The sequence below is a fragment of the Oncorhynchus masou genome, chromosome 23, assembly GCF_036934945.1.
Source record: "Oncorhynchus masou masou isolate Uvic2021 chromosome 23, UVic_Omas_1.1, whole genome shotgun sequence".
In the NCBI taxonomy this organism is placed as follows: domain Eukaryota; kingdom Metazoa; phylum Chordata; class Actinopteri; order Salmoniformes; family Salmonidae; genus Oncorhynchus; species Oncorhynchus masou.
The window spans coordinates 61,542,212-61,562,010 of NC_088234.1; the positions used below are offsets into that span (position 1 = coordinate 61,542,212).

The following is a 19,799-nucleotide window of genomic DNA, read 5'->3' on the forward strand; positions in this document are numbered from 1 at the left end:
TGTGACGGAAACAGGAAGTTTTGGCACAATTTTATGAATGCCAACAGATAATTTGTTCTTTTGACTTCGTGGGATCTTTTTGTGTCAGTAACATTAATTATGCGAGAAATTGGGGTGGAAACGCTTTTATGGGCAAATATTGATATAATAACCATAATATCTAATGTCAAATGATGACATGTGTGGTCTTCCCACTATTACTTGTTGGGGAAGCATGCCGTTTATTAGGCTACAGATGAAATAATTTATGATGGACTTCACAGGCTGGTGAAAGTGCATGGTGATCTTGATGCTCCTTTCCAATAAATATTTAAGGTCTTATTCTGGTGACATGATGATTGATGCTTGACTGCCATTTGACAGATAAAAATATTCTTGCTCTTATCCATAATAATCTCATCATGTACTGTAAGACTAGCCACACAGCCTACCTACACTGTATCTGCGAGCTGTTGGCTGGAACACACATGGCAAGACCAAAGAGGCACATTTGCTATTTAATATAATAGCTTTTGTGACAAAATATCAGTAGAGTTGAAAATGTGATGGAAACGCATTGAACTTTAAAATGCTATTTGGTGCATGAAAACTTAAGTAGAGAAAGTACATTTTGTGTGCACTGTTATTGCTTACTGATTTTAAAAAAATCCACAACAAGTCAGTTTTCTTGAATTCAAATATTTTCATAAAAATCTGTTGACAATTGAATGTAAACCTAGCTATTTATGCTATAAAGAAACACTTTTTCCTCGATTTGTATTAGGCTAATTAACAACTCATTTTGGAGAAGGCAGAACATGTCTTCTGTTCATTCTCAAGGTGATCTAATATGCCTTACCATCCCCAAAACAATCAACATGAATACTCGATCTCTAATTCATTTGGATCTTACTGATGTGGAAATGTTAATGCATGATTGATTATGTTAGGATAAACAATTATCAATATGAATAGGCTATCTGATGTTTTAAAACTATTTCCCTAAAATGTATTTTTTTGTTAAACCGTTTTAAAATTCGTTTTAATAGGCCTATATTTTCTTTCACATCAGAAGTTAGAAAAGAACTAAAATAAATCAACTGAGCGCATTCTTGAAAATGTAAAATGTCAACAATGCTTCAACATTGATTTTAAAACAATGGGATGTTAATTAGGCCTAGCTATTTTTTTGTAGAGTGACAACAATTGATTAAATCAGACGTGGCATTTGTAAAATCGTGCAAAATTCCAAAAAAGCACAACTCTCAAAAAATCACACAGTATCCAAATAACATCTCATGTTTGTTCCAATGATGTAATACCAGTAGTCTGTGATTGTTACCTGTTACCACTGTATCAAACTCGTTCGATAAATTAATTTTTCAGGGCGCAAACACCACCAGATCTATCTGAGATCAGTCGATTTCAGCCGGTTCAATATTAATTAACTTTATCCTGAATCCTTCAGAAGGCCGCGCGATGAAAAAGAGATTTCGGGCTGCTATTTGTCCGCGCGAGGCCCAGGGTGCCCTTTTGATAATTTCAGTCTCTCCTCGGTGTGCTCCTTCTGATTGGTCGAGGGAGTAAGAAGGGGAACATCTTTAATTAAGTAGATAATCTCTTGTTGGGATGAGAGTGGGTCAATTTCAGAGCCCCCCTCGAGTGAGTCCCGCATGAGAACCTTGGCATATACAGCCAGTGGAGTTGTGTATGTGTGTAGGGTTGGTAGCCTCTCTCTATATCCTCTCTTCTCCTTTAGAGAGCTGCTGAATGTGCATGCCATCTCTATCCTCTCTCGTCTCTTCTGGCAGGATGTTCATGCATTTGGAGGTCTTTTACTGTATCTTAATGTTGATGTCTCACATGACAACGTCTTGCTGCAGCTGGTGAGTTTGAACCATTTGGGATTCTTTGTGATTGCCTCAATGATTTGATGCAATGTATGTGATAGGAAGGTCGTTCATGAAATATTGGTACATAAGGCCTATTTGAATATATAAATAATTCCATGATTTATATGTTGAAATGTTTTTCTCTTTACTGATCAAATTAAAAAGTTAGTTTCTGTACAGTTTTTTTATCTTCCAAAATTGTTTACCAAATTACATGGCTTGGTGCACGACTGGGGAACAGTTAGGCTTCTTGATTTTCCTTTATGAGAATGTAGGCATGGACAATTATTAAATTATTCTAATTTAATATTTTCCTAAAATTCTTGTTTGTTGCATGATTATTACTCATGAATATACTTTCATCCCACTGTATTTTATTGAGTTTTTGTGTATGTGACCAGTAACAATGCATTTTGTCAGTATAAATGAATACTTTTATCATAATTAGCTTAGGGCTTTATTTTAGGTATTTTGGATATAACATCCCCAAGAAATGTCACTTTACCAGCATGGTTATTGACCAGCAGGCAGGAGATTCATTCATATGGGAAACAATGATTTAGATTGATGATGGTTTAGTACCATGTTATTACATTTGTATTAAATATAGTTATCTAATGAGGGAGCAAAGAAATCCCTCCCTTTACTGAAGGACACTGAATTTTTGAAAGTATGCTAATAAATGCTTCAGTACCATGTTATTTAAGATAGCCAATGATGCTATCGTACCATGTTATTAAAGATAACTAATGAGAGACTTAAGTGAGGGAGCTGTGGAATTCCTGCCCTGGCTGAAGGACAACTCTTAATTCCCAGAGTTAATAAGCTGTCTCCTCTTCCAGGTCAGTGAATAATTTCCTTATGACTGGACCTAAGGTAAGCCAACATTCTTTTGATCTTCTGGCCAGATCCCTCTTTCCCTATCCCAAAAAAGAGAGCAAAGACCACCCCTGCAAGGATCTCCTATTGCTGTCTGCGTATGTTACTCTCTTTCCCCTCTGTTTCTAAATAGACTGCATTTCTCCAGAATGAGATTGTCATGGTTACATATAAATATAAATATGTCCTTTCATCATTGATTTGTTGTAACAACAGCAAGGGTAGGCCTTATCAGTGTTATGGTGACCTTTTGGGTTCCTATCTACGGCTCTTCACTCTCAGGCTGAGAAGCTTTGAATGTCCATGGGCTGGGATAGTAGAGGCATGGAGAGTTATTTGTTCAGTGTATGTAGAGGCAACCTGGTCTTAGAGCTATTCTTATTATTCTATATGTAAATCAGAGATGCTCCTTTAGTATGATATGCTACGTTTTGTATGGTATGTATCCATTTGTATACAATTCGTATTATATATGTTACGAATTTGCAAATCATACAATATGTTGCGAATTTGCAAAACCTCTGATATGTTACGAGTTCTAGCTCGGTGGCTAGGTGGCTAACATTAGCTAGCTGGCTAACGTTAGCTAGGCTAGGGTTTAGGGTTAGGGGTTAAGGTTAGTTTTAAGTTTAGAAGTTAGGTCAACGCGTTAGGGTTAGCTAAGAGGGATAAGTTTAGGGTTAGGGTTAGGGGAAGGGTTAGCTAACATGATAAGTAGATGCAAAGTAGCTAAAAACTAGTAAGTAGTTGAAAAGTTGTTAATTACCTCAAATACTAAAGTTGTCCATGATGACATTCGAACTCACAACCTTTGGTTGCTAGATGTTTGCATTATATGCCGATCAACCACCCTACTTTCATTTTTTCCTTATTTCCTTAAGTAACCATCTGTCTTATGTAACCACACCAAACGTAACATATCAGACTAATTTGAGTGTCCCAGGCTCTATCAACTCAGGGACCTATAGATCTAGGCTAGGCAGTAGAGGTCCTTGGGTTGATAGATCTAGACTAGCGGCAGTAGGATTCCCTGGGTTGGTAGATCTAGGCTAGGCAGTAGAGGTCCCTGGGTTGATAGATCTAGACTAGAGGCAGTAGGATTCCCTGGGTTGGTAGATCTAGACTATAGAGTCAGTAGGATTCCCTGGGTTGGTAGATCTAGACTAGACTAGAGGAGGAGAGGCATTAGATAATGTGTGTTGCGTGTGAATAAACTGCAGGCAGTAGTGGCAGGGAAGGCAATGCTGTCCTGTGCAGTACTATGGTGTGGTGGGTGGTCATCATTAGCCCACCAGACCCCAGTGAGAAGCAGAGAGGTGGTGGCTCAGTCTCTGCACAGGCCACTTGAGACATATCATTCACACAGTCTCAACAAGGACCAGAGAGCTAGGCGAACAAGCCAAGTGGACATAGTGATCTTGTAAAGAATAGGGCTTGGGATTCCAACTCATTCAGGGGTTGTGAAACAGGTTAAAAAAGTTGAATTAATATTGTAATAAGACTTTTCCCACCGTTGTTAAAAACAAAAATAAATCTTGTAAACACTACGACTTTTAGGGTTATAGAAGGAAATGTCCCTAGAATGTGTTGCTTCCCATGGTCATGATTGAACCTATTCAGTTTTAAGTGACCTGATGATATACTCTGTGTTCCTCAAGGTGTACCTGATTTACTCCAGCAGTGTAGCAGCCGGGGCGCAGAGCGGCATCGAGGAGTGTAAGTATCAGTTTGCCTGGGACCGATGGAACTGCCCTGAAAGAGCCCTGCAGCTGTCCACACACAGAAGCCTCCGCAGTGGTAAGAGCCAATCATTACAGTGTACTATTTTGGACCAGAAGATATGTAGGACACTATATGGTCAAAAGTGATGTAGTACTGTATATGCTGACTCATTTGATCTGCCCTTTAATAACAGACCGGTTTAAGTCACAGATAGGCCCATCCAGATCACAGAGGAAGGATGGCATTTGTTTGTTTAGTCATGAGATTCATCAGTCAAAAGGATCATTACAGCAACCCAACAGCCGCCATGGTCGCATCGCCCAAATCAACAGCAAGCCCCACGGTCACCCTGGCTAAAACAACAGCAAGCCCCACGGTCACCCTGGCTAAAACAACAGCAAGCCCCACGGTCACCCTGGCTAAAACAACAGCAACCCCACGGTCACCCTGGCTAAAACAACAGCAAGCCCCACGGTCACCCTGGCTAAAACAACAGCAACCCCACGGTCACCCTGGCTAAAACAACAGCAACCCCACGGTCACCCTGGCTAAAACAACTGCAACCCCACGGTCACCCTGGCTAAAACAACAGCAACCCCACGGTCACCCTGGCTAAAACAACAGCAACCCCACGGTCACCCTGGCTAAAACAACAGCAAGCCCCACGGTCACCCTGGCTAAAACAACAGCAACCCCACGGTCACCCTGGCTAAAACAACAGCAAGCCCCACGGTCACCCTGGCTAAAACAACAGCAACCCCACGGTCACCCTGGCTAAAACAACAGCAAGCCCCACGGTCACCCTGGCTAAAACAACAGCAACCCCACGGTCACCCTGGCTAAAACAACAGCAACCCCACGGTCACCCTGGCTAAAACTATGCTACAAATCCATTTCACAACATCCTACTGAGCCACCCATTGACAGGACACTGCTCAGGGGCCTTGCGAAAATATGGCACGCCAATGGCAATTAGAACCAATGTGTTAATTACCAGGAGAGATAGGAGATAAAGAATACTGCGTTGAAATAGAAGCCCCACTCTGAAGATAATGACTAGAGGAGAGGAATGACCTCTTCAGGAGAAGGTATTCCTGAGTGAATTTAAATGTCTCTCTCACACACAGCGAACAGAGACACAGCGTTTGTCCTTGCCATCAGTTCAGTAATCATTGCTACTAAATCAAATAGCATTTACATAACAATAACGAGGCTATATACAGTGGGTACCGAGTCAATGTGAGGGGGTACAGGTTAGTCGAGGTCATTTGTAAAGTGACTATCATATAATATTATATCATATTATATATAATATATGTTTCTTTCTCACAGCGAACAGGGAGACAGCGTTTGTCCATGCCATCAGTTCAGCAGGGGTCATGTACACTCTGACGAGGAACTGCAGTCTGGGGGACTTTGACAACTGTGGCTGTGATGACACCAGGAACGGACAGCGGGGTAAGAGAAGATTTAAAAATCCACACACAGATCATTACAAGACATGCATAGATGAAACAGCTGTGTACACATTGTGTTGTATTCACGCTGTGTAGTATTCACGCTGTGTAGTATTCACGCTGTGTTGTATTTACGCTGTGTTGTATTTACGCTGTGTTGTATTCACGCTGTGTTGTATTCACGCTGTGTTGTATTCACGCTGTGTTGTATTTACGCTGTGTTGTATTTACGCTGTGTTGTATTTACGCTGTGTTGTATTCACACTGTGTTGTATTCATGTAATGTGATTCGGTTGTAGGCAAAACAACAAAACAGGTATTTTTTCAAGTACCTTGGAAATAATACCCTTCCACATTTTTTCATCACAAATGGTGAGCCATCCTCTCATACAGACAAACTGATGTCTCCTGCTTATGTCCCCAGGGGGTACAGGCTGGCAGTGGGGCGGCTGCAGTGACAACGTGGGGTTCGGTGAGGCCATCTCCAAGCAGTTTGTTGACACGCTGGAGACAGGCCAGGACGCACGGGCCGCCATGAACCTCCACAACAATGAGGCTGGACGCAAGGTACAGTATTCAGTTCACTTTACTTTTAATTTACACCTTGGTGATGGAAGGGGTAAGCTATCCCTCAATACCATACCATCTAATACACTTTGATGATATAGTGAAATATTATCATGATCTCAGATTGATTTAGAGCTTGGTTTTCTGGTTGTTCTGAAAACCCAGATCATGTTGAGATTGAATCAGTGCAATTGCCATAGGAGGGAGCTCTTGTAATTCAAGGTGAAGGGTCAGATATTTGAGTTTCCCACTCAACCCCCAACTGACCGACTGCTCAATGTAAAGTACCTTTAGAATAATTTCTTTCTTTCTCAGTCTGCTCATTGAGTATTACAGCACATAGCAAGCGTACCACCCAAGCATCTCTTTCACGTCCCCATAAGTGAGGTGCCACTTGTCCTCCAATAACCACAGTGTGTTCGCTGTACCACAAGGGCCTGTTCACCAGTCAATGAATGTCCTTTATTATGACAAGTCCTAAGTTTCAGAATCCCAGGAACACTGGTGCTAGTTCTTAATTAGAGTATCCCATGGTGCCACACACTGCAGACCAGGGCCAGTATTATGCCTGCCCGCTGTCTTTAAGTCGTTTTTGGTTTTATTCTTGCAATAAGCATCCAACATTTATTCTGTTGGTCTTTGTGTGGCCCCTAAGGAGTCCTTAGTCAGGGACGGAGGACCACAAGCGAGAGGCTGGAGTAGTCTTTGTTTACCCCACCTAGGAGCCCTCCTGTTGGGGCCCCGTTGCCCCTCCGAGCCCAACGGCACCTGGAGCATCATTGTAACAAAAAGAAATTCACCCTTTTTTCATTTTGCCACTCAATAGACTCTCCATAGACTCTTCATTGGGTGTACTCATGGCAGAAAACATGTTGACAATGGCCTTGCCTAATAAATACTCCTCTCATTCCAGGAGGGACACAGTCAGTGTCTCAATGTGAAACTTTGATTCGGCACTCACCTCGTGAGAAAGATCTTCCCCCTCCCTTCCCCCACACCTGTGTCGGGGTGAAGTCAGAAAATATTGAGGGGGACCACAAAAACTCCAGCATGAACCTCGAACCTGTTCTTTCTCCCTTAGTAAATTCATCCTCTTTTTGTCAAATGGGAAGGCTTGAGTGTGCAGTGGGTTCATCTGACAACACATCAATCAAGAGCCAATAGTCTTCACATTACACAACTGATTCTTTAAAACAAATTCATACTTAGCCACACATATACACAACTGATTTCCTGAGACCAAATCAGACAATGAACATCTCATCGGTATGTTGCTACGTCCCGATCTTAAAAAGAAGTCACCTGGTATTTGCCTGGTATTTACATAATAATTATATGGCAACAACAGGTTCTGTCTGGAGTTTACAGTATTTACTTAATTTCCGTAATTTTCATGTTATTATTATGTAATTACCATTTTTCCAGGTGAATTACAGACAGTAGAAAAGCTTAACCGAAGAATCTCTCGCTCCCTCCCTCTCCCCCCGCTTTCTTTCCCTTCCTCCCTTCCTCAACCCCTCCCTCCACTCCTCCCCTTTCCTCTCCTTCCCAGGCAGTGAAAGGGACGATGCAGAAGACGTGTAAGTGCCATGGCGTCTCTGGGTCCTGCACCACACAGACCTGCTGGTTACAGCTCCCAGATTTCAGGGAGGTGGGAAACTATCTGAAGGAGAAGTACCACCGAGCACTGAAGGTACAGTATATATTGTTTATATTAAACAATATTGTTTATAAGCACTCTAAAGACACTTCACATAAAATGAATTCTATCATTCATTAATCTATTCTTTAATTCAAGGTGGACCTGCTCCAGGGGACCGGGAACAGTGCAGCCAGTCGAGGTGCCATTTCCAAGACCTTCAGCTCCATCTCTCGTAAAGAACTGGTCCACTTAGAGGACTCCCCAGACTACTGCCTGGAGAACCGTACCCTGGAACTGCCCGGCACAGAGGGCAGAGAGTGCCTGAAGAAGGGCAAGAGCCTAAATAAGTGGGAGAAGCGTAGCTGTAAGAGGCTGTGCGGGGAGTGTGGTTTAGCCGTGGAGGAGAGGAAGGTGGAGTTGGTGTCGAGTTGCAATTGCAAGTTCCACTGGTGCTGCGAGGTAAAGTGCGAGCAGTGCCGCAAGACTGTGACCAAGTACTTCTGCGTGAAGAATGGGGGGCAGAGGGGGAAGAACGAGAGCGTCGGCAGCGGTAGGAAGAACCTGAGGCTGAGGAAGAAGCACTGAGCGGCATCCATCTTCATCACCATCATCATCACTGACGCACTCCATGTCTTCTCACAAGCTGATTTTCACAGATCTCTGTGCACCGAAGCTGTGCCCCTCTCAAATATTTCTACAACACGCTTTCTGCTTTTGTTCTAAAGACATAACTGAAAGTGTATTTATTGAATAAGACTAGTATTGTTATTATCCTAATCAAACTTTTAATAGTTTGGGGAGAAAATGTGTAAAAAAAACATGTTGATGAAACTACATGATAGAGAAAGGTGGGTAACTATTACTTGTCTAGAACTGATGGTATACATATATTTAACAGTATATATTTTTTAAACTTTTTTCCCCAATTATATATAAGTCTTTGGGCATTTAAAGCATGTTAAATACGGCCGCTCTGAATAATCTCCTTCATATTTGATAGCTTGAACAACTCTTCTTAAATGGTCAGTCCATGGCATACCTCAACAACATCTTATTTATTGTCATATGTACCACCAATGAGCTATGCCATTTGTGATTGGTCAGTTTATCAGACATTCCTTCTTGTCATGATGACAACTCCAGCCCTCGCTACGCGTGGCAGTGCCCCCAGCCCTGACCAGCCCTCGCTACGCGTGGCAGTGCCCCCAGCCCTGACCAGCCCTCGCCAGTCCTCCCCTCCCCAGCCCAACCCTCGCTACGCGTGGCAGTGCCCCCAGCCCTGACCAGCCCTCTCCAGTCCCCCCCTCCCCAGCCCTGACCAGCCCTCGCCAGTCCTCCCCTCCCCAGCCCTGACCAGCCCTCGCTACGCGTGGCAGTGCCCCCAGCCCTGACCAGCCCTCGCTACGCGTGGCAGTGCCCCCAGCCCTGACCAGCCCTCTCCAGTCCCCCCCTCCCCAGCCCTGACCAGCCCTCGCCAGTCCTCCCCTCCCCAGCCCTGACCAGCCCTCGCTACGCGTGGCAGTGCCCCCAGCCCTAACCAGCCCTCGCTACGCGTGGCAGTGCCCCCAGCCCTGACCAGCCCTCGCTACGCGTGGCAGTGCCCCCAGCCCTGACCAGCCCTCGCCAGTCCTCCCCTCCCCAGCCCAACCCTCGCTACGCGTGGCAGTGCCCCCAGCCCTGACCAGCCCTCTCCAGTCCTCCCCTCCCCAGCCCAGCCCAGCACTGTCTTCCCCTCCCCTACCCTCCCCTGCCCTGCCCTCCTCTCCCTTCCCTCCCCAGCCCAACCCAGCACTGTCTTCCCCTCCCCTACCCTCCCCTGCCCTGCCCTCCTCTCCCTTCCCTCCCCAGCCCAACCCAGCACTGTCTTCCCCTCCCCCTACCCTCCCCCTGCCCTGCCCTCCTCTCCCTTCCCTCCCCAGCCCAACCCAGCACTGTCTTCCCCTCCCCTACCCTCCCCTGCCCTGCCCTCCTCTCCCTTCCCTCCCCAGCCCAACCCAGCACTGTCTTCCCCTCCCCTACCCTCCCCTGCCCTGCCCTCCTCTCCCTTCCCTTCCCAGCCCTGCCTTAAGGATGTATTTAATTGTAAATAAAATGAAGCACTTTGTTATGTATATTGTTAATTTATTGCACATGTTTTTCCCAAGTTGTTGCTTTATTGTTATTTTCTTTAACTTTTGTAATTAAAAAGTATAATCTAAAACCCCCTATTATATTAACTAATTGAGCATGCCCATCACCCATTTCACATCCATTCATTTCAGAAGTGTTGAATTAATTTCAGAAGTGTTTAAATAAAATGCATGATTATTTCTTATATTCCCCCTGTGTGACATATAAATCACAAATGTTCAACAGTGGTAGGCTACAACACAACCTGTGTCTTGTTACATTGTTCACTTGGGGATCTAATAACCCTCTGGGACAAATGAACAACAACAAACTTTTCATTATACTCTTCCTTCACGCCTTTCTCAATTACGCCTTGACAAATATCTGCTCTTTATTTCTGCCCCTCGTCCGCGTAATCCTCAAGGAGCCTCTCCTAACGCTCAGAACTTTCTTTACAGTTTAATACTAGTTTAATTAACTTTGTCCAGACAGAGTGGGTGGTGGGGTGGAATCACGAAGAAGCCAGACAAGTTGCCCTTAAAAATCCTTAAAATCACCCACCCCACCTCTAATTTTGTATGCTAGTCTCCTTTTTACTCTACCCCTCCTTAGGAGTGAGTGGTGAGTTCGGACAAAAACTGCCAGGAAAACTTGTTGCCTTCCTTTGCCGAGAACTCACCAGTGGCTTCCTGCTGGCTGTTTCATTCCTGGGCCCCCTCAGCCTCCACGGTTCACCTACCTTTCTCTACTCTAGGGCCTGCCTTTGCTTGATTTAACAATGAGTGTCGAGCTAATCAGCCCTCTCGGAAATGCCCCACTGCCGAGCCACTTAATCCCCTCTCCTCTTCCACTGGCTCAATGGACGCCGCCTTCAAAAGAGCTTTGGGAAAAGGTTTTGCACGGATTCACACTGTTCCCTCAATGCAAGTTAGTTCAAGTATTGTGCCCACAACAAGTGGGTTTGATAAACAAATGCTTGCTAGGGTGGATACCCACCCACCACCCCACCTGTGGTAGCCTAAAGAGGGTGCCAGGGCTGGGGGAAGACAGCCCGACAGGGCCCTCCAGATGAGATGGGACCTGAAAGAGGAGATTAGGAGCCCCTATTGAGAGTAGGGGCAGTTAATTTCTGTACCCTCGTCTTTCTGTCCAATAAAGTGTCAAGGAAACACCTTGTTGACATATTTTTTACAAAATAATAATCAGAAACTCAGAGACAGAACACACCCCTCATTAAATGAGCCCAGTTGGCTGGATGGAGCTAGGGGGTGGCATGCCCAGCAGAGCAATTCTCTGTAATCACTCATCTGTGCGCATATAACAACAATATTTGTACAAGTCTCCCATTGACATCAATACATGAAGGTAGTATTGGCCCTCGAAAGAGTCACCATAAATGTTATGCTGAGGTCCAGTACAAGATCTGGATTGTGTTCATTAGGGCACTCAACAGAACATTTTGTAAATAGGTTGTGTTTGTTAGGGTATGCAGTGGACAACGTTTCAAACATTTTGCATCCGAAAATGAAACTGAACCATTCTTATTGGAAAAGTCCATGTAGTCCCTCCCTGTTTCAGGCCGTTTTCTTCCGTTTGGTGCCTAATGAACCCGGCCCTGCTGACAGAGACACTGCCTGTAGGAGTGGGACTGTGGGAAGAATGAAAACCCCACACAGCAGCTGACCCAACCGAACACTTTGAGTTGGTTAACACCCAGACCGCCAGACACTCCTATGACACCATCCACCCCGGTCAGTCAGAAGCGATTGCGCTCGGGGGGGGGGGATGAAAGAGAAGTGATTTAAAACAGTGGACTAATCCCGTTCTTTTGGGGAAACCAAGGCGAATCTCTCTCACACACACACACACACACGCACACACACACACACACACACACACACACACACACAGAAGCACGCATGCACAGACACATGCACTCACACAGCTGAGCCAGGAGATGTAAGTTTAGTCGATCATACAGTTATTAAGACTCTGGCTACTTCTGGTCTAGGAGCACCTCAGGGTCCTAAAGCCTAAAGCTGTACATAGCACTGCTGTCACACCCTGACCATAGAGAGCTGTTTATTCTCTATGTTGGTTGGGGCGTGATAGTGACTAGGGTAGGGTGTTTAATGATTTACGTTGGCTTGGTATGGTTCCCCAGCAGAGACAGCTGTTTATCGTTGCCGAAGCTGCAAGAGCGCATCAACAACGACTCAGCGCAAGCACGAGAGAGGGGGTGGGGTGGGGTGGGGGGGGGGGGGGGGGTGGCACACGGGATGATTGGCGGAGCCAGGTTTCAGACCAGAGCCAATTCCCAGCACTCGCTTTAAGGAGCGTGTGACTGTTCAGGCACCATCTTATGCGATGATACGCACTGTGTCTCCAGTGCACATTCACAGCCCGGTGCCATTGAGAAAATGAGCATCCAGCCAGGACGGGTGCGCCTCCTCAGTCCAGGATATCGTGCGCTGGCTCTACGCGCTGTATTTTTGGTGCGCCTTCACAGCCCAGTGCGTCCTGTGCCAGCTTCCCGCACTTGCCAGGCAAAGGTGGTCCTTTCTCCAGGACGCGTTGTGCCAGCTCTATGCTCCAGACCTCCAGTGCGTCTCCACAGTCCAGTAAGTCCTGTGCCTCCTCTCCGCACTCGCCCTGAGGTGCGTGTCACCAGCCCGGTGCTCGCTGTATTGGTCCCACGCATCAGGCCTCCAGTGCGCCTCAACAGTCCAGAGCTTCCGGCGACAGTTCCCAGTCCAGAGCTTCCGGCGACAGTTCCCAGTCCAGAGCTTCCGGCGACAGTTCCCAGTCCAGAGCCTACTGTCACACCCTGACCATAGAGAGCTGTTTATTCTCTATGTTGGTTGGGGCATGATAGTGACTAGGGTGGGTCATCTAGGTGTTTAATGATTTATGTTGGCCTGGTATGGTTCCCAATCAGAGACAGCTGTTTATCGTTGTCTCTGATTGGGGATCATATTTAGGCAGCCCATTTCCTCATTGTGCTTTGTGGGATCTTGACTATGGATAGTTACCTGTTAGCACTATTATTGAGCTTCACATTTCGTTTGGTATTTTGTTGTTTTTGTTCGGTACGCCTACCACGCTGTACCTTGGTCCACTCATTATGACGAACGTGATAACTGCACTGGCTGACCCTCTCAACCTTGCCTCACACTGCACCTAATCACCTAATCACACGCTCAACATCGTCGGTCTACTAATCACCGGTCCTGGGGACCCCCATTACACATACCTGTCAACCCCCATTACTCACACCTGTCAACCCCCATTACTTACACCTGTCAACCCCATTACACATACCTGTCAACCCCCATTACTCACACCTGTCAACCCCCATTACTCACACCTGTCAACCCCCATTATGCACACCTGTCAACCCCCATTACTCACACCTGTCAACCCCCATTACACACACCTGTCAACCCCCATTACTCACACCTGTCAACCCCCATTATGCACACCTGTCAACCCCCATTACTCACACCTGTCAACCCCCATTACTCACACCTGTCAATCCCCATTATGCACACCTGTCAACCCCCATTAAACATACCTGTCAAACCCCATCATGAGGCACACCTGGACTCCATCACTACCCTGATTACTCCCCCTTTATCTAGCACATTCTAGCATCACTCTTCAGGTAGTATTGGTTCAGTTTTCATGTCCAGAAGCTTCTCTTGTTTTGTAACTGTTGATGTTCATTATTATTAAACTCACCATCTGCATCTGCTTCCTGACTTCCTGCGTCTCCGTTACAATCACATTGATGTCTAGAAGAAATACTGTATGAAGAAATTAAGGAACTTTACGTCAAGCAACGTACAGGTAACTGCCAAAAATAATGGAAACGCTTGAGTAAATGAGGGATACAAAGTGTATTGAAAGAAGGTGCTTCCACACTGGTGTGGTTCCTGAGTTAATTAAGCAATTAACATCCCATCATGCTTAGGGCCATGTATAAAAATGCTGGGCAGGCCATTATTTTGGCTACCATGGCAATGCTGCCATCCACAGGGAACGAGTGGTCCCTGAATGGTTTGGTGTTCCAATGCCCTGTTAAGACACTTTATGTTGGTTTTCCTCTATTTTGGCAGTTACCTGTACATGGAAATGCTCTGGGAAATGTTATAGTTGTGTGTGGTGTAACTTCAGTTGGGCTATCATACGGCCACGGTTCTCTCTCTCTCTCTCTCTCTCTCTCTCTCTCTCTCTCTCTCTCTCTCTCTCTCTCTCTCTCTCTCACTCTCTCACTCTCTCACTCTCTCTCACTGCTGTCAACTTTCCTTTTAAAATAGACCCTTTATACACTGCATACTGCCTATCTCTTACAACCATTGTTTCAATCTCAATCGGATAATGATTAACAGACAGATAACAGGAGAAAAATGACAATTTTGCTCAAGTGATGATACAAGGCATGGAAAATAGGAAAATTACATTTAATGCCTCCAGGAATCTCTAACTAATAGGATTGTAGGCTTAGTGGATCTGGACACACAACACCCAGAGGGGCCAGGGTCACTATGGATGAGAGAGAGAGAGCAAAGCCAAATAAAAGAGAAGAGAGGCCAGGAGACAAGAGACAGAGACCCTCGCAGGATTCCATGAGAAGAATGGTTTAATAACTACTATTGCTATTATATTGTTTTGTTTCTGATCTGCTATTGTTGAGTTGAAGGTGAAGGTACAACAGTAAACCTACCTTGCAGTAAAAAGCATGGTGTGGGGTATCAGCAGGATAGAGATGTGCACCCCTGTCTCAGCACAGCAGGGTGGCTAGTCAATCCCTTTACTGTGAGATCTGTGGGGAGAAAGGGAAGAGAATGGGAAGAGAATGGGAAGCAAAGAGGCATGGATCAGATCCGCTCACTGCTCAGAGCAGGAAACATCGAGCATGGGAACACACCAGGAGGCCATCATCAGTCCCGGGGTTGAATGGTGTTAATAGACAGACAATGAAGGAGAAGGAGAACAGAGAGGACAAGCATACCAATAACATGATGCTTCCACCACAATTGTACAGCCTTGCATTCACTCCACATTACTGGCCTGCATGACAAGAGAAAAGAAGGAAGCCTATTTTAAAAATAAATTTAAAATAATCAATTCCTTTAGCAAGAAAGTAATACTTAAGTAATACTGCAAGACAACATGTCAAATAAATTTACTTTTTGCCTTAAAATAAAAACATCAGGTTTGGGTCACATCCAGTGAAACCCTCTGTATTTTCAAGTATTGTGGTGGCAGCTGTCAGGATTTGGCCAGGGTTGTTCCGGGTTTTGGTCACTAGATGCCCCCATTGTGCTTTTTGACCTTATGTTTTTTCCCTTGTTCCCCATTATTATTTGCACCTGTACCTCGTTTTCCCTGATTGTATTTAAACCCTTAGTTTCCCTCAGTTCTGTGCTCTGTGTTTGTATGTTAGCACCCAGCCCTAGTGTTCTGTGTTTTCTTGTCGATTCCGGTGGATGCTCTTGTGGAATTCTGTTTTTGTTTTTGAGTGTCTCTTGAGGCTTTTTTGTGCTATTCCTACCACCTTTTGGATTTGCCATTTTTGTATTTAAGGACTTCTCCTTTTTACTTAATTAAATACACCGTCTTAAGTACTGCTGTGTCTGCCTCATCTTCTGGGTTCTGCTGACTATTCGTGGCTCAGTTGGTTAAGTGACTGTTTTTCACTCCGGAGACCCAGGTTCGTAACCGGGTCCTGACAGGCAGCATCATGTTATGGGTATGCCTGTCACTGTCAGCGACTGGGGATTTTGTCAGGAGCAAAATAAATACTAAAGGAGCAAAGCTCAGGTAAAAAGTAAGAGGGAACCTGCCTCAGTCTAACCCTGGGATAGAGTTTTATTTTCAATGGGACAATTACACAAATTTGAATGCCAAAGGCACACTAGAATGGTATTCCAAGAGGCGTTGAGGATTTCTGAGGGGTCCAGCTTCAGTCCTGACTTAAATTTGCTTGAAAACAGAGACATGGTTTGCATAGTCGATTACGGCAGCCCCCTGCACCTCTCTGATTCAGAGGGGTTGGGTTAAATGCGAAAGACACATTTCAGTTGAATGCATTCAGTTGAACAACTGACTATGTATCCCTCTTTCCTTTCATAATGCTGCCCATCAATGATTCCCAACCAAATTTACTGATCTTGAGCAATTTTGTCAAAAACAATGGATATAATGTTGTCCTAAGAGTTGTGTGGAGTTGGAAGCATCTTATTCAAAATGATTTGCAGCTGCAATTGCTGTAATTGCTGCCCAAAGGTACTTCCACCAAGTCTGGGGTGTGAAGATATACACAATCAAGACATCTTTGTTTTTCCATTTTTTATGAATTTGATTTTAAAATAATGTCTAGACTTTTTATTTCACTTTGAAAATATGGAGCAGTTCACTTTGAAAGTGTAATTTATTCCCAGTTAAGAATAAATCTAGGCATTGTAAAAAGACTCCAACATCCGAATCAAGGACTGTTCTCCATGCTCCTGTTTGGCAGGCGGTACCAGTGCATCAAGGCTCGGACAAACAGACACCTAAACAGCTTCTATCCCCTGAACATAAGACTGTGAAATGGCTAACAACTACTGGTCTCCCTCTCCCACAGACTATCCACACTGACTCTTTGCCCATCCACAGGTCTCTACACAGTCTGACACAACCTAAGGTTCTACTACAATAATAATTATTGATTAGATGTGTTACACCATTACGCTGCTGTCCATTGATTATTGATTTCCACTACCATTAGTATTTATATATTTAAACTGTACTGGTCACGATTACTCCTGTATACGTATATATATATTACTATAAGTATTTACAGTACTGTATATATTCCTGCTACCAGTCACTTTTCAGTCCTGTTTACATGTATATCTTATTACCAGACACTTTTTATGTATAAACCCACCTCAAACCACCCCAGTACCCCTGCACATTGAATTAGTTACTGTATATCTTATTACCGGACACTTTTTTATGTATAAACCCACCTCAAACCACCCCAGTACCCCTGCACATTGAATTAGTTACTGTATATCTTAATACCGGACACTTTTTTATGTATAAACCCACCTCAAACCACACCAGTACCCCTGCACATTGAATTAGTTACTGTATATCTTATTACCAGACACATTTTATGTATAAACCCACCTCAAACCACACCAGTACCCCTGCACATTGAATTAGTTACTGTATATCTTATTACCAGACACTTTTTTATGTATAAACCCACCTCACACCACCCCAGTACCCCTGCACATTGAATTAGTTACTGTATATCTTATTACCAGACACTTTTTATGTGTAAACCCACCTCACACCACCCCAGTACCCCTGCACATTGAATTAGTTACTGTATATCTTATTACCAGACACTATTTTATGTATAAACCCACCTCAAACCACCCCAGTACCCCTGCACATTGAATTAGTTACTGTATATCTTATTACCAGACACTTTTTATGTATAAACCCACCTCACACCACCCCAGTACCCCTGCACATTGAATTAGTTACTGTATATCTTATTACCAGACACTATTTTATGTATAAACCCACCTCAAACCACCCCAGTACCCCTGCACATTGAATTAGTTACTGTATATCTTATTACCAGACACTATTTTATGTATAAACCCACCTCAAACCACCCCAGTACCCCTGCACATTGAATTAGTTACTGTATATCTTATTACCAGACACTTTTTATGTATAAACCCACCTCACACCACGCCAGTACCGCTGCACATTGAATTAGTTACTGGCACTGACCTGTAAATACAATACTTGCATTCTTGTTTCTTTAACTCTCATTGTAGGTCTTGTGTGGTTTTTATTCAGCCTTTTATTTTTTATTCTATTTTCTATTATTATCAAACTAGTTATTATCACTGCCATGTTGGAAAGAGCTCTCAAGGTAAGAATGTCACTGTAATGTTTTACACCTGTTGTATCCTGTGCATGTGGCGAATAAACTTTGAGACTGAAACTGTACGTTTTACAGTATAAAACATCACGTGGTATTTATGGCAAAATAATTATTAAAGGCCCCCTCCTCAAAGGTGGTTGAAATAAAAGGCACAGAAACTGGCCAAAGTTACACAGACAAAGTAAAGAAACATAGCCTTGATCAGCTGGTCAGACGACTGAGCAAAGTCAATGGTGTGCAATACAAATAGAATGCTATCTTCAAAGTGTGACCATAGAGTTTACCAAGGGGTCAATGAAGTAAGAGGGTACTGTAACCAATGTTTAAATATTGACAGACCATTTCAAAAGTATTTGTCTATCCCCTCCACCTAACACACATGCGGACAAATGCATGGACAGACTCACGTAGACACGCACTCCTGTACAGACGTCACGCATGCACTTGCGTACACACATATACAGTATACACACACACACACAGGGTTGGGTAGTAACTTATTACATGTAACAGGTATTAATAATAAAAATCATATTACAAAAATAAAGTAACTGTAATCATCCCAGATTCCTCTTGAAAAAATGTGTAATCAGATTACAGTTACATTATTAATACAGTGCATTCGAAAAGCATTCAGACCCCTGGACTTTCTCCAGAATTTGTTACGTTACAGCCTTATTCTAAAATGGATTAAGTTGTTTTTCTTCTCATCAATCTACACACAATACCCCATAATGACAAAGCAACAACAGGTTTTTAGACATTTTCGCAAATGTATTAAAAATAAAAAAACTGAAATATGACGTTTACATAAGTATTCAGACACTTTACTCAGTACTTTGTTGACGCACCTTTGGCAGTGACTACAGCCTTGAGTCTTATTGGGTATGACGCTACAAGCTTGGCACACCTGTATTTGGGAAGTTTCTCCCATTTTTCTTTGCAGATCTTCTCAAGCTCTGTCAGGTTGGATGGGGAGCATTGCTGCACAGCTATTTTCAAGTCTCTCCAGAGATGTTCGATCAGATTCAAGTCCGAGCTCTGGCTGGGCAACTCAAAGACATTCAGAGACTTGTCCCGCAGACACTCCTATGTTGTCCTTGCTGTGTGCTTAGAGTTGTTGTCGTGTTGGAAGGTGAATCTTCGCCCCAGTCTGAGGTCCTGAGTGCTCTGGAGCAGGTTTTCATCAAGGATCTCCCTATAATTTGCTTCATTCATCTTTCCCTTGATCCTGACGAGTCTCGTCACTGCAGCTGAAAAATATCCCCACAGTATGATGCTGCCACCACCATGTTTCACCGTATGGATGGTGCCAGGTTTCCTCCAGACGTGAGACTTGGTATTCAGGCCAAAAAGTTCAATCTTGGTTTCATCAGACCAGATAATCTTATATCTCATGGTCTGAGAGTCCTTTAGGTGCCTTTTGGCAAACTCCAAGCGGGCTGCCATGTGTCTTTTACTGAGGAGTGGCTTCTGTCCGGCCACTGATTGGTGGAGTGCTGCAGAAATGGTTGTCCTCCTGGAAGGTTCTCCCATCTCCCCAGAGGAACTTTAGAGCTCTGTCAGAGTGACCATCGGGTTCTTGGTCACCT

General features: G+C 44.1%; 1 protein-coding gene and 1 long non-coding RNA gene across 2 annotated transcripts in view; one reads left to right on the forward strand and one right to left on the reverse strand.

Moving 5' to 3' along the window:
* The window catches only part of LOC135511164 (uncharacterized), a 31,240-nt gene that overhangs the window by 8,815 nt on the left and 2,626 nt on the right, over nt 1-19,799 (reverse strand). Inside the window, exon 2 of the long non-coding RNA XR_010451219.1 lies at nt 14,974-15,072. This is a non-coding gene — a long non-coding RNA (uncharacterized LOC135511164). The remainder of the gene's footprint in view (nt 1-14,973; nt 15,073-19,799) is intronic.
* Nucleotides 1,792-8,792, forward strand: LOC135510052 (protein Wnt-8b-like). The gene is made up of 7 exons (XM_064930852.1): nt 1,792-1,865; nt 2,714-2,747; nt 4,409-4,547; nt 5,805-5,930; nt 6,354-6,496; nt 8,049-8,189; nt 8,295-8,792. Exons 1-7 carry the CDS (start codon nt 1,792-1,794, stop codon nt 8,721-8,723), a joined length of 1,086 nt encoding a protein of 361 aa, XP_064786924.1. The 3' UTR covers nt 8,724-8,792.